The 27,593-nt window shown below is 40.5% G+C and overlaps 1 protein-coding gene across 1 annotated transcript in view; it reads left to right on the forward strand.

Annotated features, from left to right (window-relative positions):
• zfpm1 (zinc finger protein, FOG family member 1) overlaps window positions 1–27,593 on the forward strand; it is a 111,604-nt gene that overhangs the window by 38,594 nt on the left and 45,417 nt on the right. The window contains exons 2-3 of the mRNA XM_056386897.1: window positions 8,826–8,972; window positions 15,588–15,725. Of these exons, the coding sequence (XP_056242872.1) occupies window positions 8,826–8,972; window positions 15,588–15,725 (285 nt within the window). The remainder of the gene's footprint in view (window positions 1–8,825; window positions 8,973–15,587; window positions 15,726–27,593) is intronic.

The raw sequence follows: 27,593 nt of genomic DNA on the forward strand, positions 1-27,593 counted from the left end.
TTTCTGTAGATTTTTCAGAGGAACGCAGCGTTTTCGCCGTATTTAAACTAGTCTGCTGTTCCTCTGTGATGTATGTGGGAGTGAGGCATCCTCGAGGGAAATGAAACAGTCTGTTGGGGTGAGTGCGTCTGAAGTGCTGCCAGAGAAGAAACAGTTGTGAAACAGAATGCCAGAGAGAGACGTGATCAAAGACATCACGAGATGTCTCCGCACCGCGTGTCAAGCAGGAGACGGATGAGACAGTGAAATAATGCTAAGTAAAGTAGTCCTTATCAGCCTATAACAAACATTTCTTTTCTAATATACAGTACTTAACACAGAGTGTGTCATTTTACATCAGCGCACTCTGTTGAACAAACTATTTAACAACGCGTTCTAAATTACTGTAAACTTGTAATTTCTAATACACAGGTGTCCGTACTGTCTAAGATAATGATGCCTTTTGACTCTGATCGCCAACAGTCATTTGTCCATCTACCATTTAAATATACATTAATATTACAGGGCTGGAGTGCAGAATTCAGCCTGCTAAAAAAATAAATACTGACTTCATTAACTGGATTTGGGTATCGGCCATTTTGAGAATCATTGACATTAATTGCAGTTCATAAAATAAAAGTAACAGATTTTATAAACTCTTTAGATTTACTCTAACTCATACATTTGAATTTGTGTTGTATGTGTGTGTGTGTTGTCTAATTATTTTTATTAGAAATTGATTTGATCATTTGATTATTTGTAGAATAACAGAAGTGTTGATCATCAGCCATCACAACTAAACAGAGATCAAGACGTGAAAAACAAAACAACAGAAACACTAGAAAGGTAGAACATCCTCACAGTTTAAGATTTTGAGAATGTTAGGGCTCCAAATGTGTATTCATCCACCACTGAAAGTAGTCCCCTACAAATGCATTTTTTCTTCCTGTTAATCCACGGTGTCCAGCTGTTTTAGGAAATTACTGAACGATTTTTAGAAAATTAGATTATTAATTATTTTTGTTATTGATAATAATAGAAATAAAGACCAACACCAGCCTTATATGCCAAATAAATAACTGATGATATGAACGCTAATTTCAACTAATCAGAGAGTTCTTCATAGGAACCTCTTCCCTCACCTCAGAACGCTTTGACAGAGATGTGTGTATGTGGTCCGGTGTATGTGTGAGTGTGTACAGTGTTCGTCGGGCTGCAGCTACAACATGTCAGAACCGCTATCAGCACCGAAGCAACACGGTGTTCCAACATGGAAAGCAACAGCAGGGAGATTTATTTCAGTGGGCTCGGCCCGGTGAATAGTCCTCCTGAGAGGCGCTGGACTATCAGATAGGCCTGCTGTGAGGAGGCTGCTGATCCTCTCCTCCAGGGCAAATTTTTCTCTCTGGGGGCATGAAGGATACCCCGCTACTGGACCATCCATCATGGCTGGCGCTGATACACAAAGCACTGGGTATCTGGGGCACTATAGGGGGCGGGATTGCTGCTGTTTCTTTACTTGCCCTCCTCATGCCTGAGAAGCAAGTATCTCCTCCTTAGAGGAGGAGGAGGAGGAGGAGGAGGGGGGAACTCATTGTTACCCCTGCATGGTGTCAAGTCTCTCTCATTCTGTTTCGATTACACTCCATCCCTCCATCCAGTGGCCTCCCTCTATCACTTTCTATCTCCCCCACTCTGTCTCCATGTCTCTCTCCGAGGGTTCAGCCAGTGTCCCACCCCACTGTCTCCCCAGGACCTTTATCAGGGAGACGGCTGTGCTCATTAAGGAGTTAATTTTCTCACTCCTATCTTTGATTAGTATAGTCAACCTAAAGTACTGTGAATTCTTTAAATTTTCTTCCTTGTTATCAAAAAGGGAGAGAGAGAAAAAAAGATGGGAATAGGGGGGATATTTAATCGTTTAAGTAGTCTTTCTGGGGAACTAGATTTCTCTCTCTCTGTCTCCCTCTCCCTCTTTTTTTTCTCTTCCCAGCAATGTAAAGAAATCTAGCTGAAAGCCAGCCTAGCTCAGTAATTCAGTTTTTAAAGCGTGAGGATGGAGGGAAGGGGAAGGGGAAGGAGGGAGGAGGTGGTGGTGGTGGTGGTGGTGGTGGCGGCGGGATAGGGAGGGAAGAGAGAAGGAAAGAAAAAAAATGACTTGATGAAATTCCGCTATCAGCTCTGAACCAATATGCAAAATATCTCGCTGGAAATCAAATAGCTATTATGTTTTCATTTCCACGTCGGCGTATTTGCTTAATGAAGAGGAGACAGATCAGACCGGCAGAGAGAGTCTGCAGGAGCCGATAACCGCCAACGGCTCCCAGCTATCCGCACAGAGTGACGCTCCCAGTCACTACGCTTTTTCACCGAAAAAAAAAAGAAAAGAAAAAGGGATGGAGGGGAGGGAGAGAAAGAGAACGAGAGAGGGAGGGAAGGTAATGGACTATAAGGGATAGAGAGAGAGGGAGCGCCAGTGATATTGAAAGGGGATGGAGGAGAAGAAAAGAAGTGGTGGTGGTGGTGGGGATGGGGATAAGAGGGGATGAGGAACGGAGAGATAATGACGGAGAGGAGGAAGCGAGAATATAAAGGAGAGACTGCAGGTTAGAAAGGAGAGAGATGAGGGATGAGAGAAGAGTCGGAGACTGCATTTTTTTTTTATTATTTTGTGGTTGAGAGGTGAACAGAGCTGAAAAAACCGTCTGAAAGTCTCAAAATTCCTCGAATTCTTTTGAAGTTGAGGCCTTTAAACATCTTTAATACAAACAATTCAAGAAATGACTTTTCACAGCTCTGACATGTTGCAGTTTGTTAGTTTAATGCTCAGTGTGTCGAGCCTCAGCTGTGTTCTACATGTAGCCTACACTGTGTTCATGCATTTCAGGTCCTTTGATGTTCGGTGTCCTGTGTTCAAGTGCATCAGCTCAGTGTGATCAGTCACTGTCACCAGTCTTGCAGTTTGTATTTCGCTGCTGGCTGTGATGGACATTTTCTACCTTTTTTTTGTGCTTTTCTTTTTTTCTTTTTTATTTCTGCGTTTTTATTTCTTCACACAGCTGGCGAGCGCTTTTTTATTTCCTGTGGCCAAACCTGCTGTGGCGTGGAATTAAAATGATCCTCTGTGACGCAGAGAATTACCTGGACACTTTTCTGCACAGCTGCAAATAATAAGAAACTATTCATGTAGTCTTTATATATATTTTATATATATAAACGCAGTATTTGTTACAGTATTTGTTGGACACACCTACAGTGAACAGACACATTCATGTATCTATCATTTGTTATGTTTGCAGTATATTATGCTTAATACAGTAGCTTGGGTGCTGGTATATTTTAAAGTGCTGAGTGCAGCGCAATCTTAATTTAACACGTGTAATATATAAAATAGGGCTACAATGAAAGGTTGTTTGTATTATCAGTTAATCTGACTATTATTGCTATTAATCAGTTCATCTTTGCGTCTGTTAAATGTCAGATAAGGGTGCAAAGTCTCCGTCACACTTTGCCACTGCGCAAAGAGATGTCTTCAGATTGTTTGTTCAAACCACCAAGCTTAGCCTGATGAGTAATACGACAAAGAAAAGCAGCAAATGGAACAAGGTAACGTTAGTGATTAATTATTGAAAAAGCTGCTGATTTCTGATTTTCTGTTTTCAACAAATCGATTTATCGATGAATTGTTTCAGTTCTAATATGAAACCAACCGTCAAGCACAGTTATATTTCCTCAAATGATGACACTTAGACATTTATGCAGATGCAAGGTTGATGTCATTGGACGAGCGCCCGGCGGCCAATAACTATTCTAAAATATACGGTCGCTCTACTTTCCTCTTATGAAAGCTCTCAGCCTTTAAATGTGAGAAGCTGCTGCTTTTTTCTGGCTTCTATTGCTGTGAATAAAATATGGTTTGAGTTTTCAACTGTTACAGGACAAAGTAAGTCGTTTGAAGACGTCACCTCTGGCTCCGGGAACTGAAATAAGATTTAAGCCCAGATATTTTAATGAATTCTGACAGTTGCTGCTCAGTGTAGTTAAGCACGTTACGTTCATCTGACATTTGATTTGGTGAGAAAATGAGTATCTTATATGAACCAAGGCCACATTTTGAAACCGATGCATCAGACAAATGAGTTTGAGAACATGTCAGAGACGTTGCAGAGGACTGACGGAGGTTGATACGGATCTTAACCATCAGGCCCCACCCTCACTACCAAACACCACTATGTGTCAACCCCCACTGCTCTGCGACTACTTTATCATCATCATATTAGATGTGAAGATGTGCAGGATGGTCAATAAGTCCCAGGGATTTCAGATGTGTCGAAAAAAAAAAAAATCTATTTCTTTACTTGAGTTTGTCATCCCCGGACTAATCAATGGGCGGCCGTTAGCAGCTCAGATCCCAAAGGCTGAGGAGAAAAAGCTGATTTTTATTGAAGCTGAATATAATGGGTCGATATCATGGGCTGTGTGGATGGTTCCTCTTGTAGGGAACGGTGGCCATGGAGCTGTGATAAGAGCCCATGCAGCGTCGAGCGAGATGTTGTTTAAAGTGCAAAGTTGATTAAAAGTATTTCCTCAGTGGTGGGTAATTCTCTTCACTCTGATCAATAAGTGGCTCCTCTCCAGTGCATGACTCTGTGTCAGGTACCTCAGCTTCTCTCTCTCTCTCCGCCTCACACGTTCTCTTCTCCTTCCCATTCTCTCCTCCTTTCTTTCTCTAAATATCCTCTTTTTATGTTTCTCTTCACAAGTCTGTGATTTTCTGATACAAGTACTCCTCTCTCTCCCTCCCCTCTCTCTCCCCCTCTCCTTCTCTTGCTTTCAGGTCTAATGTATTTTTTGTGCGGCGGGTTATTAGCGTGAGAGCGGCGAGGCTTGCGTGTGTTTAATCAGGCTTGTTGAGCATGCAGGTTTGATGTGTGTTGTCTCTGTGTTTAATCAGCGAGCTGCTCGCTGCAGGTTTGATGTGGACGGAGAGTTAATAAAGCAGTATCTTTGGTGCCTTCATCAGCTGCAGCACTTTGTTCTGCCTCTCCTCACACCTCCAAGACAGACAGCTGCAGTCTCTGCGCTGGAGCGTCAGCAGCGCTGTGCTAACACATCTGTCTTGCTCTCATCTTGGTGGTGGGCAGGATTTTTCCTCAGTCGTTTTATTTTAAGATCAGGCCTCTTTTTTTCAAAATTGTGTTTGTGTAAAACACCTCCTGTTTCTTTAAAACGTTAACAGACTGTGTAACAGCAAAGGTCAAGTCCTTGAGATGGACACCTTCACATCCTGGCCTTGCTCCTCAGTTTGGTCACTCCTAGGTCTGAGTGTTCACTCTTCATCCATTTTGAAAACGAACAGAAATATGTCAGTGAAAACCACTCACAACCTCACAACTGTGACGTTTGAACCAGAGAAATATTAAAAATATAACCTCAAGAATTTATTGATTATTCAAATAGTTATTGCTTATTTTTCTGTGGCTGGATTCATTCATTATTCATCTGTTCATTTTTGCTTCTTCTGACATAAAATAAAGCAGTTTACACTGTCACTTCATTGTAGAAATATCAATGACAGCGGCTGGTTATTGTTAACAAAATTACATTTGAACATTCATACTTTTGATGTGTGATCAGATTTATATTCCTGGAATCCAAATTTATATCTAAACTAAATCAGGAATACTATCAAGAATATTATAATATCTGTTTTATTAAGGCCCATATTTGAAACATCAGGGGCCTTTTGTTGAAAAAAGATGTTTCGGTTCTTTAAATTGTGATCAACATGTTTTGTGTTGGCTGTTACTTCAAATGACACCAGCCCTGGTTTTATATAAACTGAATGCATGAATGTTAACAAAACAGTCAAGCTGATGACTCCACCCTGGTTTATATAAACTTCAGATGTGCATTTATCCTTCATTGTTAAATTTCATACAGAAGACCTATATTAAGTGATCAATAAAAAATCACTTTATATATTGAAAATTGTTATTTGTTGCTGCTTTATTCTGGAGTCACACTTGATTAAGCTTTTTTTTTATTTTTTGTGGCATGAATAAAACTCGACAAACCGCGCTTTTCAGCATAAGAGTCTTTGTCCAGTTGAGCTTCGCTCTTTACTTCACTACAGCGTCTTTTGTTTCGTCAGATCTCCTGTTAACCTCGAATCATTTGTGTCCACGTACATCGTCAGTGTAGCTACTGGTGAAGGCAAGACGAGTTCTCCACAGAGGCATGGAAATACATTACAAATAGAACATTAAGATGACATTAAAATAGCATTTAAATTGAAGGAGCAGTTTGTTCTGGAAACATTGAATTATCAGGTTGATGCTGTTTGCTTGCTCTCCGTCTGGAAATCGCTCTGTGAAGGTTTTTACACCGTAGAGAAAATTCATCAAGTTCCTCTGTGTCCAGGAATGGCTCTGAAATATTTCCTGAATCTCATTTTTCAACGTTTCACTTAAACTTTTATATTTGCCCGAGAACCATTTAGGAAAAATAAATAAATGTGAGCTTCAGGCTCTGCTCATGAACAGTTTAGATCCTCCTTTAGTTCAGCGCTGCTTTTGGATAAGTCTCAACTTAATTCATGTCCCTCCTACAGAGATACACATGTGGGCCATGTCTTTTATTATTGCTCCATCTCTTGAATGAGTTCAGTCCAATTTTCCTGTGGATATCACACTGTAACAATTAATAAGGCTTTAACTTTTAAAACTGGCAAATGAAGTAGAATGTGCTGCACTTATCACACAGGCCCAGCTATCCTTTCTGCCAACTATCCGAGACAGGACGAGGAGGGGAACGAGAGAATATTTCTCCTTGGATAAAAGAGGGGAGAAAGTGGAGCTGAAACTTTTCCGCACAATTTGATGTCTGAAAGCAGTGATGCAGTGATTGATTCATTAAACCAGAGCCGTAATGAGGAAAGAAATCATAATTCAAACTTACATTTTAAAGAGGAAATATAATTGCAATTTTATACAGAGAAGTCCCTTTGTACAATTATGATTAAAGGAAAATTAATTGTATGAAAATGTCCTTATAGATACTGAAAATTAGATCTAGCAAAGCTCAAGCGACATAGACCTAATTCTAAAATTATTGTGTACAGGATCGATCTTTTTTTTTTTTTTTTTTTTTTTTCTCCTCTACTCATTTTTTTTTTTTTTTTTTTTTTTTCTTTATGAAGGTCCAAATCTAGCTGTGTTAATTTTATCTGAAATTAGAGTGAACCATGCAGGCGTGGAAGTTGAAATTAGCCTAAAGATGTTTCATTTACAAAGACAGAAACACTTTCTCAGTCGGCGATTGTTTCCCAGCATTATCTCTGCTTGCTTTTAATTGCTTTGGAAGTGAAATTAACAGAATTAGAAAAATTGCCTCTCCCTTTTTCTACAAGCTTCTTTATTCACGGGTATTGTTGTGTGCTTTGTATAGATTATAGACTCCTTTTGTTCCAGTATTGTAAATATATACGCCCCTAGTCACGGCTTTAGCTCTGAAACAATCCCCCTGTTCGTTCGACACAACCTAATGGAAATTAATTTACAACCTGTCTGGATTGGGGGAGAAAGGTGGGAAATGAAATCTCTGTATTAATTTCACTCCGACTTAGTTATTCAAAAACAATATGCCCACCCTCCTTGACTTTCCAGTACACCATCATTATGTATGTTGAGTTGTTTTCACCCTCGGCAGTCTGCAGCACATTAACCATTTCTGCTTCACTCTGGCGATCTCTAATCCTCTTAAAAGAAATGGTTACCTCGAATTATTAATTCTGTCATGGTATCCTCTCGGGAGCTGAGAATTACGCGTGTCATCTGATGCACATGAACATAATAGAAACTGCCTTTTTATAATCAGCAAGCCTTGCAACACTAATAACTAGAAATCAGCCTCTAGATGCAAGAAACAGCCAGTAAATATTACATTAAATTTCAAGGTTCAGACTGTTAAAGCACCCTGATGTATTCATATTATAGAAGGAGTATCATTAATGAAGCAGTTAAAAAAAAAGTCGCATTAAATTCATATTAACTGACTCCATTTTTTGGATGTAATCTTCAAACAGGCTAAAATAGATCAAAAGTACTGTATAATTACTATGGTCAGCAGGGATTATGAAACTGTAATTGATATAGATCAGCCCTGCACTAATCACTCTTTTAGCTACAATTTTAGGTATACTGTAATTTGGCTTTAAGGTCCCCCTTGGCTTCTTGCTATTAATCTTCTGGATTAGATTGTTCAGCATGTCCAATTCTCGAAACCCTTTTTTGAATGCGTCCAGTTAAAAAAAAAATAATAAAAAAAAAGGATGAGTGTGTTTGGGGTATTTTTCTCCCTTACAGAACATACTGCACATACATAATCATAAGTAGCTTGTTTAACAATCTAACTTCCTTTTATTTTTCACCTCTCCTGCTCCGGTCTGTTTGGACTTGAGGCTCAAGGGAAGACAATTAAACTCAAATCCTTCTCCTCCTGCAGACCTGAAGTCTGATATTATTCTGTGAAACTTATTAGTCTCTGTCCACAGACACAGATCTCTGGAGTTCTCTACTTGATGAAGCTTTTATTTTTGTGATACCCATTTATGTGCATTTGGTGATGAGACCACCTGACCTAATTAGCAAACAAAAAAGTGATGTGTTTTTTATTCTTTACTTGAATAAATTCATTTTTTCTAATAATAAAGTGTCTTCATCCGTCAGCATCAGGATCAGCGGTCCAGATGTTTCAGGTCTCTCCCACAGGAGGGAGAATGTAGTGGATTTGACCGATATGGATTCAGATTCAGGTCTTCAGCTTTCCTCCTCTTCTTCACGCAGGTTCCCTTGGGGATCTAGACGGTGTCGAGGACAACACCCTCGACAACCTCAGCCTATCAGGGGAGGAGGGCGGAGTCTCGGACCCAGATGATTCAGTAGAGGGTGACAGCTCCAGCCCCCCGCCGTACACACCACTGTACAATGAAGGTGAGAAGAATAATATATCATATACAGTATGTATGTGTGTACATATACTGTGTGTATGTGTATGTATGTATGTATGTATGTATGTGTGTGTGTATATATATATATATACATACATATACATATATATATATATATATACACACACATACATACATACACACACACACACATGAAAATGTGCCTGTTAGTAGGAGCTGATTGGTTGGCCTGCATTAATCCTGGCTGCATCTACATGGGATTGTTACAACAACAAAAAAGGCTGGATTCACAAATGATTATGTGACATTATTTTTTATGGCGTTCATCTGTGTTCATTTTTTCATCACATCAAGTAAGTTCTCGAGAACAGCTCCACCAAAAATAAGCTCTGTGTGTGTATATACGTACGTATGTATGTATGTATGTATGTATATGTGTGTGTATATATATATATATATATATATATATATATATATATATATGATATAGCATGGTTTAGTGTTATGACACAGAAGTGGATAGTTTGCAAACCTTCCATTTATATATAGTCACTAGCTGTGTCCCAGTTCAGGGGCCACACCCTTTAGGGGACTTGGTCTTTTTTTTTTTCCATTGCCGGCGCGCAATGAATCTTGGGATAGGTTGCGCCACGAAGGATCCACCCGTTGGAATCTTCGTTGCCAAGGAAGAGAAGGCCGCATTTGAAGGGGCCTTCGTAATGGGTCAGTCTAGTCACGCTACTGTGACGCAATCAGTCTTCAAATGCAGCCTCCGAAGGATGACGACTATATCACTAAGCTTCAGATCTTTTCACTGGAACTTCTTCCTACCAAACAAATAGTCCCCTATAAACTGTCGACAGTGCTTGAGTGAAGTGACTGAAATAACTTTCTTTTATTCTTTTAAACTATAATCATCTGGATGTTCTACCATCTCTGTGTTTTTTGTGTTTGTAATATTACACAGCAGCACACTGGCTGTAATGATATCCATTCTCTGACAATATGCCTCAACCTGCTTATTGCAACTGTTATGGTAAAATAATCCAGATGTCTAGTTCACTGGCAGTTGTTGGTGGTTATTACCAGATTTATCTGCCTGTTATCTGGCAGGAGACAGTTAACGTCACCCAGAGACAACACCAAAAAAAAAAAAAAGAGACTGTGGAACCATTATGAGGTTGCAGCTTTCCATTTGTATCACTCTTTTATCTCTGAATAAAAAGAAAGAAGAATTCACAAGGTTCAATCTTGGCTCCAGTGAATCTGCCCCTCATGCACCTCTTATCCCGAGCCTCCCCCCCTGTACCATGTGATAGCAGAGTTTTCAGTCATATTCTTTTGACTTATTCAAGATTTCACTAGCTGTGTTTTTTTAATCTCAAAAATTCCTGCTCTTGTGAAATTTTGGGGCTGGAAGTGATAAGCGTCTGTTGGTTGGCTTGGTTTGATAAACCCATGGAAATCCTGTCAGGTGCTAATCGAGACGAGATTAGAGATTAGCTAGAGGTGTGTGTGTGTGTGTGGGGGGGGGGTGGGGCTGTGTGTGTGTGTGTGGTGAGGAGTGGGTTACGTGTGTATTAGATTGTATAAGAAGAAGAAGATGAGAGAACTCGGGCCGACTGCACACATGTGAAAACCGACTTGGTGTCTTTGTTTCCTTATATATGTGTGTGTGTTTTAGCCTTTTGCTGCCCCCCAACTCCCAACACACATAAACACACACACCCCTCCCCATTATGCTGTTGATTTACTCCCCCCCCCCTCTCTCCCTCTCCCTCTCCCTCTCCCTCTCTCTCTCTCTTCTCGGAGGTTCCTCGGGTTGCCCAGCGCTGCCATTATCAGTTCTCTGTAAATCAGCCATGTTTGACGAACCTGCTCTTTCAACCTAGGATCAATACCAGGTCTTTATCAGGCCAGCGCTGGCTAATAAAGGCAAGGCCTCTTATCCACCATCTGGAGGAGAGAGAGAGAGAGAGAGGGAGAGACTGGTGATAACTGCCCTGATAACTTTAGTGAGAAAAACACAGGACCAAGCACTCTGTTCTCTCCTCCCCTCCCCTCCTCAACCTGAAAAACAGAGCCGGTATATTAATGCTGATACAACGGATCGACACACACACATGCACACACACAACTTTATTGAGGAAGACTTGAGCATCTGCTCAGTACGTCTCTCTGTGTTGTGGCGTCGTTTTTTTCTCTCTCTCTCTCTCTCTCTCTCCCTCTCCCTCTCTTGCTCGCTCTCTCTCTCTCTCTATTCTCAGAATTGCTCTACAGTTGCAGCGACCTGCCGAAACAAGTGAAGTTCCTTTTTTTTCAATCACACTTATACATCACAGGAAACCTGATAAAATCCACTTCTGGACTGATTAGTCAGTATGTCACCTCCTTTTGAACTCTAATTGCCGTGCCCTCGTTTGGACCAATGAGAATGATTTTTGTAAACCGCCATTTTTTTTCATCAGAATCTGATCAGTGCACTGATACAGAGAGTGTGTGTGATGCATAAACAGACAAATGACAGATGTCTTAATCTCTTCTGATTTTCGTTATGATGGACAGTTAAACACAGTTTTGGTGTTGATTTGACTGTGAAGTAATTAAATGAGTAATTGTTTTAAATAATAAAAGAACAGATATTTCAGTCCTCCAGTGTGAGGATGCGCTGCTTTTATCTGTGTTATGTCATTTTAAATTGAACATGTTTGTGTCAGGACTGTGGGTTGGACACTGTTTTCTGTTCTTGCACAAGCTGATGGATTTTAGAATGTGAGGGGCGCTCACCATCTTAACAGAAGTTTTTTGATTTTTTTTACATATTTACATACATTTTCCACATCATGATGTATATCAGTTCTGGAAACTGATTGTTCTTGATGTTGTAACATTCATTCTAAGCATACTGGTCTGTTTCAGTTCCAGTAGCAGCTCTGCTCATTTTTTTTTATCAATAATCATCAATAAGCTGTGACTCAAAGTGTGTTTTATGCTCTTATTTACAGTATTTCCCTCCTGACTTACTGTATATGTGTGACTGCATTGATTGATTGAGGTTAGTCAGTGTGAGGCAGCTTCTCTGCAGGAAGCTGGAAGACTGGATGCTCAACACTTTTTTGGTTTTGTCCACTTCCCTTTCAGCTTCATCCGTGCCACCAAACTGATCAATGTGAAGACTGTGAGCACGCACAGTATGTTGATCCTCGAACGTGCGGGAGCAGATGTGTAGTGAAAAGATACGTAAAGCAGCTTTAAGAAGAGAGAAAGAAGAGGCAGAAATGTATAGTGGGTTATAGAAGTTAGGAGGCGGGATTGTTAGGTGACTTTGCCCTGCAGGTGTGACAGGGGAAGTTCAGCTTATCAGATTGATGGAGACTGTCTTGCTATGGGGGTGGTGGTGGTGGTGGTGGTGGTGGTGGTGGTGGTGGGGGGGGGTGGTGGGGGTGTTGGCTGGCAGAAAAGTGTCTGTCGACTCCTCCTGATACCTGCCTCCCTGTCTGAGATGATATGGGAGATAATATTGATAATATTAAACGCAATAACTGTGTCTCCAGCTCCCCTCCCTCGCTTCAGCCCCTGCAGGATAAAATCAATGTGCCATTCAATGTGATTTATAGCTGAAAATAATGGCACTGTTTAGGCGGGTGGGGGGGTGGGGGGGTGCCTGTCTGTCTGTCTGTGTGTGTGTGTGTGTGGGTCTGCTTGCTTTAGAGTGTGTACAGTATGTTGCCATGTATGAGTGTTTGTGTGTGGATGAGGTTGAAAGGTGGATGTGACGTGAAGATGGATAGTGTGTTTGTGTGTATGCGTGTGTGTTGATTTATTTGACAATGCAGATCCAATCTCTCAACTGTTACATTAATAACGACGGAGTGTGACGGCGTCACGTGGTGATGGGGCGTTTATGGCTACTATTGATCGGGAGCTATTGCTTTTTATCGGAGTGGGAATGCAAGGGTAAACACAGTCTTTGTGCAGACAGCTGAGGTGTTATCGGGTAGGAGCTGAAGATGGGGTGGGATTTGGGGAAGGAGAGAGAGAGAGAGAGAGAGCACACAACGGGATGAGAGAAGATGGAGCAAGTGTGGAGGAAGCGAGGAGAAGGGCAAAAGTTAGGAGGCCTGGGAATCAGACAAAGGACGGAGGGAACGAGGAGAGGAAGGGGATGAACTGCTTTTTAAATACTGAGAGTTACAACAAATGAAACCTGGATTTCTCTTCAACTCTAGATTGTTATAGATATGTTTTTAGTTACATTATTAATGACGTGTGATGTGTTGTCTTTACACATCACAACATTCTGGTAGTGTGTGATGTTTTATTTGATAAAACTGTCCAGTCAGGAGCTTCATATCATTTTTATATTGTATGTTAAATTACATAGGGAAATACATTTATACATTATTTGAAAGCAGTAGCAAGTCCTCCAACCTAAACGATCATCTATGTAGGTGGTTCGTCTCTACACTTGGATACGACCCATTGGAATCTATCAACAACAGGCATACTGGGGCCTTTTTTGTTATGGTAGCAATAATTCAACCCTCTGGAGCGTACAAGCAGCAGGTTTAAAAGACTTTTGTTGTCGTGGTAACAATGATAAAAATGCGGTTAAAGTTGTGGAATGATCAGCGTTTGGTTAGGTTTAGACACGATGACTGCTTGGTTAGGCTTAGATCGTAGTATGCGTTAAAATAAGTACTTCCTTAAGGCTAGAGGACCTTCGTTGTCGTGGTTATGATGCGAGGCTCAGGTTGTGGAACAGTCATGGATAAAAGGAAAAACTGGTTTCAGACAGTAGACAGCGGTCTGTTGTGTGACAGTCCTGTGTTTTCTTTACCCATCAATCCAGCCCAACTTCCTCCTGACGCCGACTTTGTCGCTCTTCATACTTCATCACCTGACTTCCTCCTTTGCTCACGTCACATTTACCACAGCCACTAGAGGTCACCTAACAATAAAACATAACTATGGATCTTAATCTTAGACTCTGTAACGTCACCCACAGGTTTCTGAAGAGCAGTTTTGAAACTCGGAGTGAGCTGCTCCACTGTCACCATCTTGGCAGTGCCTGACTCCGCCCCTCACTTCCAGCTATTCCAAAAATGGACAAAGAGGAGGGGTGTGTGTGGAGACTTTGGTGCATGCTGGTTTGTGGCAAAAATACACTCAGCCACCTGTCTCTCAAAGAGGCCACACCCTCAATTCTACATAACTTTAAGTCTTAATAAAATGTAAACAGGTGAGTTATAGTTATAGGTGTCATAAAGGAAGAAATTAGCTCTAGAGACCAAAACTGTTTTTGTACCAGGCTGTAAACATGTTTATTTCTGCTGTAAAGTTGGACATTTTAACATGGGAGTCTGGGGATTGATTCACTGCTGGAGCCAGACTCTAGTGGTCATTAGAGGAACTGCAGTTTTTGGTACTTCAGTTTTGGCCTCAGTTTTCAGCCTCGGATGTTGGTGCTTGGTCGTAATAAGCTGCTTGCACAGACAGGACAGTCTCTTCAGTACACTTTGATACTGCTAAGAAAGCACCTTCTGATTTTTTAAGATAGTTCCCTTGTCTATTTTTCAACTGAAAAAACCGGGTCATTTTATTTTGCTGTAAATTATCAGTGAGGTTAATGGTGACATGTTTGTGATCTGGTTCCACGCAGTCAGCATTTGAGTCACCCTGACCCTTCTGATGATGATGCAAGACCAGAGAACAAGGAGAGATCCTCAGCTCAGATACCCGGAGGTGCTGTGATGTAACTATTAATCTGATCTAACTAATCAAGAGTCACACTAATAGGGAGGGACCCAGCAGTATGATGAACTGGCTGATAACAGCTGCAGAGGCAAAGGTCAGGGTTCACATATCCTGTGCATGCTGTATAAAAACCCACACACACACACACACACACACACACACACACACACACACACACACACACACACACACACACATCCAGCCATTCAGACTGAAGCACACACGCACAGGTCCAGCCACGTGCATAACCACACATGGATCTCTTTGATCAGCGTGCAGGAGGCTGTGTAATCAGCTTGATCAATGGCAGGGATATCAATGCTGATTAGAGGAACACAGGCAGCCTCAGTCCCTGCTGAAGGTGACAGGCTGAGGGGAGGAGGGGGGAGGAGATGGAAAGATAGAAGAGAGAAAGATGAGGGGGGGGGCACAATGAGACCCACCTACGTTCAGTAAGGAGAACGAAAGAGAAGGATGCTGGGCACAGATGCAGACAAACAGAAAGAGACAAAAGTGAAGGTGTGGAGAGGGAAGAAGGGAAGTTTCTGATCACTCTTTGATTCTCCACAGTTGCAACGAGAATCTAAGGGTCCATCTCGTGCGGCGAGGTGTTGTGTTACACAGCTCGGGGAGTCATTTCACCACTGCCTTTGATCAACAGACAGGAACAGCCACTGCCCACACACACACACACCCACACACCCACACACACACACACACGCACACACACACACACACACACACACACACACAGTCCCATTTACACGCATTTAGACACACAAGTTTTCAGTGGTTTTGAAAGCTAATACTGTAATAAGTTTTGAACTGAAGCTGCCAGAAGTCAATAGTATGTTTAAATGTGTTTGTGTTGTGTATCCAGAGCCCAAGACGCAGGACTCTCGAGGAGGCACCAATAACGAAGACGAGGACGGGGAAGAGCGAGGTCCAACACACAGCGGTGGGGAGGAGGAAGATGATGGGGAGGAAGAGGAGGAGGTGTTACAGTGGAGGGGTCCAGGTATGTCTGCTCACATCATATGGACTGTGATTCATTTGATTGTTGGAATGTACCCATACAAATATATAAAAACTGAACAGGGACAGTAAACTGTCATTCTTGGTCTGTAATGAATCCAACTCTTTTCTTTAGTTACATACACAATAATTATACAGAGCTTTTTAGTCAATGATTTGCATGGAGTTTTAACACAGGAAGCACTGATGATGAAATCATGGAAGAAGGGTCATATTCAGTGTCAACCAAAAGAAAACAAAACTTTCACAGCATTTAATGGCAGAATGATATTTGAAAAAGTCTTGTTTGCTTCAAATGCAATAGTAAATATTGGGACTTACCTCCACCCTGCCCTAAAGTAATGTTACGGATAAATGGACCTCATAGAAGGGCTTCAATTCAATCAGTAAAGAAATGCACATTATCCATTAAACCAACCAAGCATGAGACAATATGCCTCTTACAACTCACAACTCGTAGTGATGGCAGCTGTTACCCACATTCAGATGTTATGAATGGTTCATTCATCTTGCTGCCGGCACCAGTTGACTTCCGTACATTATTAAGTAAGACAAAAAAGAAGCAGGATGAGTATGAACTGAAAATGGGATTAAAGTAAGACTAATCGCAAGAGCAGCTACATGTTCTCTGTCTTCACTACAAGTAACTGTGGATGATGGTGGTCAGTGGTCATGGGTTAACAGGGCTGCTCATCAAGCCTTAACACTGGTCTGACACCAGGCGAATCTTATCCTGATAAATACCAGTTACTGGACGCATGTTATTGAGTTGGGTTGAAGTTAGTTTGGACTTGTGTCAGTAGCTCTATTTGTTGTTGTTTTTTATTTGCAGTAATCATAAATGAAATCAAAGTGTTGTAGGCGTTGCATTGCAATGGCCTCTATAAACAAATGAAATCATTGTCAATTTTATTAGTATCTGCTACCTGTATTAGGTTTGGGTCGATTTTTGGTTTTGCCGGTGTGGTCTGGTGTAGGAGCGTAAACCGGTTTGATTTTATGTGAACCTGCTGAACTGACATTTTTTCATTATGACAGGTTCTGGCAAATGTAAAAGTAGTGGCAACAGCGTCATGGTGCTAAATCCAACTTGTTTTGTATTAGTAATAAGGACTATAAAAATGTCATTAACATAATGTTATGTTTGTTTATAAACGGAGAAACGGTGTCACTAGCGTCTGGCTTCGAATTAACTGACGACGCGAGTCTAGCGACATGAACAAGAACAAAGTTCAGTATTGGCGGTTGGTGAACCGGCTTAGAGGTTTTTTACTGCCACCAAGTGAACTGTATTTGCTACATTCAGTCTCATGTTCCACTCAGGAACATCTGCAGAGTGAAGTGTGACACCTAGAGTTAATTTGGTAAACCAGTGTGGACCGGTGTTTGGCTTAAGTCAAACTTATTTAAAGCTATGACCTGAATGCTGTTCCTACTGTGACAAGTCCGCGACAGAATTCCACCAAGCAGTGGAAGAGTACACTGTATACATGAAATATACTTTGCTTAGGCAGCAGCGACATAGACAAAGATTTCAACGAAGCTCATAGTTTTTCAGAGCTCTGATCCAACTGGTGGATATCTCTCTGTGAGTAAGCAAGTTTGCAGTCCACACTCAGTCACAACACAAAACAAGTCAAAAACTAAAGATGAAAAGCTGAAAGGCTGAGAGGCCGCACAAAACACTAATAAGAGTCTTTAATAGTGATCAAATAAAATTATGATAGATTTTAGGTAAACTTAATCCAAATCCTGACACATTTGGACAGTTGGTCCAGGTGCGTGGGGTTTGGGGCATGGCTGAGGGCAGTGCCTGTTTCCTTTTGACATCACAAAGTTCCAGAATTCCTGACGGCTGGTTTTAAGGCTCAGTTTCTGAATACAGGCTGTGTGCATTTCTCTGTGGACTGAGGCTTTGATACTTTCACAGTATTAATATACAACCTAGACCTGCTTTATAATCAAACACATGGACATCTACCTTTAGACTAAATGGACCTTTAATATGCTCTCAGGTGGATCTCACCAGCTCTGTATGGCTGTGTTTGTGTGTCTGTGTGTTCTTGTGTGCATCTTGAAGGTGCTCTTACACGTTGCCTCTTCCAAGTGTCTTTCAGGGTCCATTGTGTCCTACTGTTCCCCTGTAAGAAATGTAAATATGACAGGCCGGGGAAAATTTATTCAAGTCGTAACAAACACACACACACACGCGGCTAAGAGGAGATAACAAGTAAATCGCCATAATTTTATTATTTATTTCCTCTCTTATCGAGGTTTGTTTGGTTATTTATTTCTCTCTGTCTGTTGTCTTCAATGAGTTAAACAATGCAAGAAGATTACCGCACTATCTCGCATTATTTCCTTTTCAAGCTGTGCACGTTTTATGTACGTCTATGCATGTGTGTCTATACAGTATCAAGTGTGCGTGTGTTTACGAGTGTGTGTGTGTGTGTGTGCACATGTATTTTAATTCCTCTGGTGGGGAAGAGAGGATGTGTTCATTATCGTCCTGTCCCAGCCTTGTCCCTTTAACAGTAATTGGAGCGATATTAATTGCTGTGCGGTGGCTGGTTGATGGTAGCACTATGATGCGCACTGATAGGGTCCATCGTCTTTTTTTTTTTTTTTTTTCTTCCTCTCCTCCTCACAAACTAACTGCCGGGTGAGTGAGGCAGGGGAATGGAGGAGGAGGGGGGGGGGGGGGGGAGTAAGGGAGAGAGATAGCCCCTCTATCAGCTCCGGAGCAGGCGCTGTCTTTATCAGGAGCACGATTGGCAAAAAGGAAACTTTGACCGGTCTGAATTTTTCTCTTATCGTCAAGCCTCCCCTTCCTCCCTCCCTCCCTCCCTCCCTGCCTCCCTCCCTCCATCCATCCACCTTCTCCTCCTCTGGTCTCTCCATCACCACTAACAACCCCACTAACAGCCCCCCCCCTCTCCCTCCTCTCCACCCTCCACCCCTTAACAGCATACATCGCTCCCCTCTTTTCTTCCATCTTTTCATTGTTTCTTCTTTTTTCGTCCCGCCTGTCATGTGGGACTGGAATCACCGCCTAATGTGCACTTGTTCTTACAAAATGTTCACCATGTATCAGACAATTCCCATAAACAGATGAGAGGAAAAGTGTATTGGCTGCTATGGAAATAAACAGGGTTTTATCTCCTGGGAGTGTTGGCATTCCTCTCGTTTCTCACTGTTGTTGCCTCTCAGACACTTGTGCTCCTGGGACCACGAGTTTCAAGCTTTTAATCTTATGGGGTTTTCAGTTTAGTTGCTTTGAGGCCAAATCATGCCTGAAGTCCAGCAGTGTCACTATATCCTTTATGCATAACACCTTGTTTGTGTTGCAAGATATTGAGTTTATATTGTTTGTCTTTGCCTCTTCAGCTCCCATGTGGATTGAAACTATGTTATTTGTTGTTTTGTGACTATTTGGAAGAGTGGGTTATGTGTATATATTTTTTATAATCATTACACAATAAACCTTTTTTTTTTAGTTTAACAGTAAAGAGAAAAACTGACAAAAATTTGGATCAACTGATTATTTTTAATAATAATAATAGAAATGATAGGCATTCTTTAATAACAGGTTTGTAAGCTTTGATGGATGTTAATAGTAGAAACTAATATTTTAATTACCAGTTAATTCCAAATTCTTTTCACGATTATTTGAGAAATGATTTTGTTTTCCAAATGTGAGAGGATACTGCAATATACTCATTACAACTTCTCAGAGCACAGTGTGATTGAAATATATAAACCTGTTTTATCCATCAAACAGATAATCAATTAACGATCATGTATGACAAAAGAAAGGATCAAATCCTCACATTTCAGCAGCTGTAAACAAAGAAACTTGAACCTCAGTAAATGACACTAATCATCAATTGACCTTGTCAGTTCTAGGAGAAGGAAACTGTTCTTGGGCAGCTCAAGAAGAAAAGGGATATTAATGTTTTTCATTATATTTATATAATGAATAAACTCAGAAAAGACAAGAATATTCTCTTTTCTTTTCTACCATGCTGTGAAGTTGATCGACCACTCAACCTCTGTATTCTATTCATAGATTTGCTATTTCCTTGGGTTTAGTCAATTAACACTCAGTTTAAAACAAAGATCATCAAACAGATTTGTAATAGCTGCAGAATTTTGTTTCCTTTTTTTGTATCAAAAGTTACTGAGTGTGTTTTTCCAAGTTTCTTCAAGTTTGTTCAGTTAACAAATGAACAGCTCTAAACATGTGTTGCAGTCTTTATTCCTCCCCCTTTTTGTCCTCCTCTCTCTTTCCTCACCCTTTTCTCTTTCCTTCCTCTTCCTCTTCATCTATGTCTTTATACCTCTTTCAGTTTTTTACCTCTATTGGTCTTTATTTCTATCCATCAGTCTATGTCCGTCTTTTCAGCCACTCAGTCCTATGGTTAACTTGGTTAAAATTTACATTTACATTACATTTACTCGTCCAGTAAACCATATTACATGTAGGCACATATTTGCAGTCTTGTATAATAGAAAGTCTAAATTCATTGAATATTAATCTACTAACTATATTTTAAATTCAGACGATTTTATTTCTCCTTTTGAAATAAAATAATTCCAAACTATGAACAATTTAATTTCCTTTTCTGTGCACAGTTTGTCTTCTAACCTTATGATAATAATCTTTTAGTTTATTCAAATAACTTATTCACATAATTCCTTGTCGCAGTCATTACTGTTCAGACAGACTGATATTAACATAAAACAGAGAAAATAACAACAGAACATTTCAATTCATGCTCTCTGCCTGTTTTTTCCTTCTGCTTCAAGATAATAAAATTCATTACTGGACACAAAATTTTTCAATCAACTATTTGACACTGTCTCCTCAGTATGTAATGAGTTGTTTATATGTCAATCTGAATAAATTCCTTAGTCATTGATGATAGTCAAAGCGATTCTTTTTGTTTCTCTCTGTCTTTTATTTTTTTATTTTGCCATTTTCTGCCAACAACGGTTATCAAAGCTTTGACTGTGTGGCTTCCATTGATATGCAAAAAAAAAAAAAAAAAAAAAAAAAAACATTAAAATTAAAAGGACAATAAGCCTAGAATGGCTTAGGCTTCAGCAATTTTCCGTGTCTTTTCTCCACTGTGTATTTCGTCTTAAAACAATCCAGATGACGTCTGTTTGTGTGTCCTCAGTCAGTTTGATGAAGGTGTGGTGGTGGCGGTGACACGGTGTTGAGGAGAAGTCTAGGTGGGAGTCGGTCCCTATCAGGGATGGAATGATATGCTAAAGCCGCCTTTTTAATCTACAGTGTGTCCATACTGCATGATATGCAAAATAAATTATGAAGAGAAGGGAAAAAAGTATCTTTTGAATGACCTTGCAGGCTGGAGGGTTTGATATTTTCTCCCTCGCTGCTTAAAATTCTTGATATGCAAATGGGTGTCACAGTAATCCCTTGTCATTCGCTGGCTGGCTGGCGGTCCCCACACATTCTCTCCTTCCAGTACTGTGTATATCCCCATTGTCAGTGGCCAGAGAGAATCTATCAGGAAATGGTGGAAGTGTTTTATATCCATGGCGATGGATAAAACAACTGAAACATAATTGTGGCCAGTTTATAAATATGAATGAACAGGAAGAGCTTCAGATCCGTAGGACCTCGTAAAAAGGTTCAGTGTTTCAGATCTGATGACCTGATGTTTTCATCATCTTGAAAACATCATGACAGGAAGATGCATGCACCCCATTGACTGTATGTAAAGATGGACGTAGCCTCCCTGACGTCAACCACAGGTTTCTGAGGAGCGATTTTGAAGCTCAGAGTGAGCTGCTCTACTGTCGCCATCTTGGCAGTGCCTGACTCCGCCCCTAACTCCTGGTTAATCCAAAAATGGACAAAGAGGAGTGGGCATGTGTGGGGCTGAGACTTTGGTACAGGACAGTTTGTGGCAAGTACATGCTCACCCTGTCACTCAAAGAGGCCACGCCTTCAATTATACATAACTTCAAGGCTTGATAAAATTTAAACTTCATTTTTCAAGCCCCCGAGGTCGATGCATGATGCACCCTAGGGTGTCCTCCCCCTGTAAGAAAAACAGTCATACATCCACCATTATGCTGAGTTCAGTGTAAAAGTGATTTGAAAGTCAGACAGAAAAAAAATTTTGATAATCAGTTGATCATTCAAGTCGTCTTTCAAGGAAAAATACCCAACTCTCCCCAGTTTCAGCTTCTCAGTTATGAGGATTGGCTTTTTTTTTGTTAGTTTTATATGATAATTATCATTTTTGAGTGTTGGTTCAATTAAATAAATTATTCAAAATTTTAGGAATTTATGAAATAGTAACAAGCATTTGTTTTGACATTATATAGACCAAACAATCAATTGATTAATCAAGAAAGTAATTGGTGCATTAATAGGCACTGAAAATAATCATTAGTTGCAGCCCTGCTCATAACACTAGGCTATGAATCTTTTTGCATTTGTGATTAAATACTAAAAGCTTTTTCCATAAACATAAGCTTTATGAGACTATAAATATAATTTTTTTTAATTTTTGTTTTGTTAGGTGTTGTCCCCCTGAATTTATTTCCATTTAACCGAGGATTTTACAATTGATTCCATTTTTTTTGTTTTTTGTTTTTGCGCAACCTGGTTATTTTCTTGATTAATTGTTTTGTATATAGAATGTCAGAAAATGGTGAAAAATGACCATCATGGTTTCCCAGCTGACGTCTTTAAATCGTTGTTCTTTAATCAGCTCTTATCACTTTAGACAGAAAAGCAGTAAATCCCCACAACTGAGAAACTGGAGCTGAAGAATAATTTCGCTTGACAAATGATTTAAATATTATTATGTTCACCCGGGAGCAGTTTAAACACTGTAACAAGTGTGTTTGCATTACTGGAGCACTGGTGAGTTCTACCCAACCAAAGAAAAGCCCTGGTCCTTTCTCTGTCCAGCCTTCTAGTGTGTGACATCAATGGCAAAGAAGGTCCTCTCCAAGCTGTCCAATCGCACCCTCTGACAACTTGTGTACTCCAGGGGCCCCGGGAAGCCAGCCGAGCAAGGCAAATGTTTTCCTGCTTGCACAGCACTCCTGGCTCCTTATCCCCCCCAGCAGAGTTATTTAAAATACCTCCAATAAAGCATTTTAGTGGCAGTGGTAATAATGGTTATTATTATTTACCAGGGTGTGTGTGTGTGTGTGTGTATGTGTGAGTGGGGGGGGTGCTGGGTTATCATAATAGCAGTTAATTATAATAGAGCATGAAGGTGCACTATATGCATATTAGAACTGCTGAGTCTCATTTATTTGAGTGGAGGGGTGGGAAATGTTGGCAGTGTCACATTTGCAATACTGTGCATGACAACTTCTCCCCCTTTGAAATCATTGTGAGGAGGATAAGGTGCACCTTCATCACTTTGTCCACATGTGATAAGAACCTTTGTTTCTCACTTTGATCCATCTAGTCATGGGTGGCTGGACGTAGCAGCTCAAGGATAAGATGTTTGTGTAAAAGCTTCCAGTTTTCTGCACTGCTGCTGGTGTGCTCATCTCTTTGTGGAGCTGTTCACACAAATCCAGGAACCTCCAAAAGCTAATATTTCTACTTTCCAGAAATACAGGACAATGCTTTTTTATCAATTTTATTTCATTTTTTTAATGATTGTTTTGCAACCAGTTTATTCAGTGGGTTTAAACAGTGTCCATGGTGAATTTTGCTTAGTTTAAACAAACTTTTACACTGAATCGCCATTATTTCAAAACCAAACGAATTAGCTGATTCATTCAACAAACTGAGCAGGTTCTGCCTTTTTGATGAAAAGCTCAGTTATCTGTGGTTGTTGTGTCTCTATGTTTATTATCTATTATCTGGTAAACATGGAGCATCAACAGTTAACTCCCAGCGTTGAGACAAGATGTCATCTCGAGGTTAAAGGGGGTGAACTTTCAACAGAGGGATGAAGGGTGACAGACGGAGGAGGGGGTGGGTGAAGAGAAAGACTAAAGAAACAGGAGAGAAGGCGCCGAAAGAGAGAGAGGAAGACTAAGAGAAGTGGTTTGGAATAAAGAAGCACAATATTGAGTTTAGAGTGCAGAGATAACTAATGAAGGGTGAGAGAGGGGTGAATGTTTAAGGATCAATGAGAGCGAGAAATGAGGGGTTGAGAGATTTTAAGAGGTGCAATTCAGATAGTGAAATTAGAGGTGACGGAATGGGAAGTGAGTGAGGTTAAGAGATAGAAAGATGAGGGAGATATAATATGATGAAATGACAGTTGGGGAATCTTGTTGGCTCAGTGTGAAGGTGCTCAAAGCATCAGAGGTTTGAGTTTGACGTAGGACATTTTTAGTAATTATTACTGCTTCCCTAAAAGAATAATTGCGGTTTATTATAAGATGGGTTTGTTGGGTTTAGGGTGAAATGTGATGCCACCTGAATAAAGTTTTTATCCACTGTTTTTTCAGTCAGTCAGTCAGATGGATTATCATTACATTTTGTGAAAACATGGTCCCCAGCAAGTCCGCACTAATCCTGGGAAATATCTCTGCATCTACTGGAGACATAAGCATAAGATTTAGCATTCATGGTTCCCAGATGATGAATCGTATTGATCCGGTGATCATCTGACTTTATCACAGCCCACCATGAGCTGGATGTTTTTTTTTTTTTGTTTTTTTTTAATTGAAATATTTTGACAATTATCGGCTGGAGTGTGGTGATATTTTGTAACTACAGCCAAGATGATAAACTAAATTAATTACTCTTGTAATTTTGCAATTTTTTGGTTTATTGCCAAATGCTCTAAAAAAAACAAGTGTCTGAAGATTAGATAGATAGATAGATAGATAGATAGATAGATAGATAGATAGATACTGTATTTATCCCTTAGGGCGGGAATCAGCAATCCGCGGCTCTGGAGCGCTTCTGCAGTGGCTCCTTGTAGCTTTGAAAAAAATAAAATAATATGAAAATAAATAACAGCTATTTTTTATTTTATTTAAATGTTTTCTTTTAAAGAGAACACCTCATATTTTGGAGATCGAGGTGATACTGATAATATTTCGTTGACTAAAATATACATCACATCTTACAACGTCTCCATAGCAACGTTTACAGCCTAGCGCCTCTTCCTACCGTCGACAGGTGGCTAATCTTGAGTTTCGGACCCCCACTAAGCTAACCGTGGATAAAGCCAAAAAAAGAAAAATCTCAGAGGAAAAAACTGGCCTGTTCTTATGTTTACTCTTCTTAAAGCTATTAGGCTGCAGCTATTTGTTTTATTTATTTAGAAGTGGGTTACTTTTTATGTTTTTAATCCTTCACAGATAAGAGAAGGACTCAAATAGACCTGCACAGCTCTGTTTTATTTAAAAGTAGGTGTACACATGCCAGTGTTTTTTTTCTCCTATTCATAAGAGTTTGGTGTTTTCCTTTGTTATAACAGGTAAAAGCAGCAATAAAATGTCAACAGCTTTTTTGTAGTGTTATAATTTCATAAATGCAATAAACTATAGTTCTTTTATTTATATTATAACTATATTTAAAACTTTAACCCTGTGTTATCTTCATTTTAAGGGTCGAATAGGTTTTTGCAGCTTCAGATGATTTTTATTTGTGGGACAGGGGCTAAAAATAGTAAAGGTTGCAGACCCCTGACCTGGGGGACATTCATGAGTGTAGAATTATGTAGTTAAAATGTTACACGTTAAACTAAGATGGTGAACTTTTTATTCATTATACCTGCTGAACATCAACATGTTAGCATCATCACTGTGTGTGTTAGGATGCTGAAGGAAAGATCCTGGGCTTAGGAATGGTGAATATACAAGATGCATAATCACTGCTTATGGTGTACTTTCTTTTTGGATTGGTGCTTTTAGAATATGTAATGAATTGCTGGGTGCAGCCTGTGGTATTAATATGTCTGAAAGTTGTGAGGGGGAGGGGTCTTCAGATGATCTTACATGAGACAAACACTTTGTTTGAAGCATGCTAGAATATTAGCTCAAAACTTTGTTTTCCAGCTGTCTGGTCGTCTGACTTCCTTTTAGTGATGCCTCTGTTGTTCCAGATCTTTGCAGTGAAATCTGGGAAATGATGGCCACAACTAGAAAATGAAGAGCCAGGCTCCAACAGGTTTTGACAGTGGGAGGATGAGATGAGACGAGTGGAAAGGCTGTGATCTAGTGTCAGGTGATGATAGGATGCGGGAGAATACGGTTGATGACAAGAGGGTTGTGTTCAGAAATTACATTTGAAAATGAAACTGAATGTCCAGTAGCTAATAAGAAATGCTTTAACAAATACAGAGTACTGTTACACATCAACTGTGAGCTTCTTTAGAGCAGGGCTGACCCACATCCATCCATCTCTCACACACTTAGACATACTGTACTCTCCCTCTCTGTGACCTCCCTCCGTATCTCCAGCCAGCAGACTCCCGTGTCTCAGAAGGAGCGTTTCCCTGCAAGCACCCTGTCAATTCCACCTGTCAATCAAAACGTTAGAGGATGGTGATTGGTTGTCATTTGACCAGAGGCCTTGTCTTGTCAGCGAGGTTGAGACGCCTCAGAATACAGTATGAATTTTGAACTGAACTCAGTGGAAGTTTAACTTTTGTCCCGTGAACACGCAGTAGTAGTTTATATGTTTTGTTTTTAGCTAGCTAAATCACCCCGGGGCTAAACTACCATAGTAACTGATGTTGCAGATTAGCGCTGCAATTGAGGATTATTTTCTGTTAATTTTATAAAAATGGATTGATTAATCCTTTAGCCTATAAAGTGTCAATAAATTGTGAAAAATGTTGAGGTGATTTCTTCAAATATTGCATATTAGTCGATTGATCATTTATAGATTAGTTGTTTAATAATCAATAGTTTCAGGTCTATTATATTTGATTTCAGTGAAAATGAAACACAAAAATGATAATTCCAACTGAAATCGTGACTCATTATCTGCCAAAATAGTTGCAAAATGACTTTATTGTGCATATTGTTCAGCCCTACTCGCTGCTCTGTGTGGTATGACCCGCAAAGCTTCTGCCCAAATGAAAAATAAATACTACTTCATGAACAAAAAGACGTGATGTGTGCAGTGAAAACTTGTCTGTACATAGTTGTAGCCGGAGCTCATAAGAATTATTCGGAGGCAGCATCGGCCTCTGCCTCCATCACCCGCTCTCGATCTACGCCACATATTCTGACTGACGCACACACTCTGTCACACATCTCCTCTCCCATCTCCTCTCTCCAGCCTGTCTGTGATGTGTCACTCCCCTCCTCCATCCCCGATGATTGATAGGTGCGAGGCCCTAATCTAAAGGAACATTTCTCCGTGCTGTCCGGCTGCTATCAGCCGAGCAGCTCCCATACGCCCAGTGTGTGTGAGCCCATGGCAGGCCTGCCGCTGGTGGTGGGACAGGACATTGGCACACTGATTACCGGCCTATCAGATTCCTGGCGTCTCCTGCAGCCACCGCACCACATCCTGCATACCTCGCACTCTCAAATACACAAGTGCACATTTGCCAGGGTGCTCCACTGCATAAATCCACACTCTAACCATTTAGCCACACCGCTGCTATATTTCATTGTAAAGATGCAGCTGCTAAAGGGACTCCTGGTGTTGGGTCTGGAATACAGTTTGAACTCCCAGACGGCAGTGAGAAGCGTTCATCCAGAGAAAGACTCAGAAATACTGCGTTTCATGGTTGTAAACTGGTGCTAATGGCTGATAACAGTGTGTTCTCCTGTTAGCGCTGGCCCACACCACGCTGGGTGTAGCAATCCTCATGCGGATGCTCATATCATTTTATGCTGATACTCTGGCTGATCTAAGTTAGAAATA

This window comes from Seriola aureovittata, chromosome 10, assembly GCF_021018895.1.
Source record: "Seriola aureovittata isolate HTS-2021-v1 ecotype China chromosome 10, ASM2101889v1, whole genome shotgun sequence".
NCBI lineage: Eukaryota > Metazoa > Chordata > Actinopteri > Carangiformes > Carangidae > Seriola > Seriola aureovittata.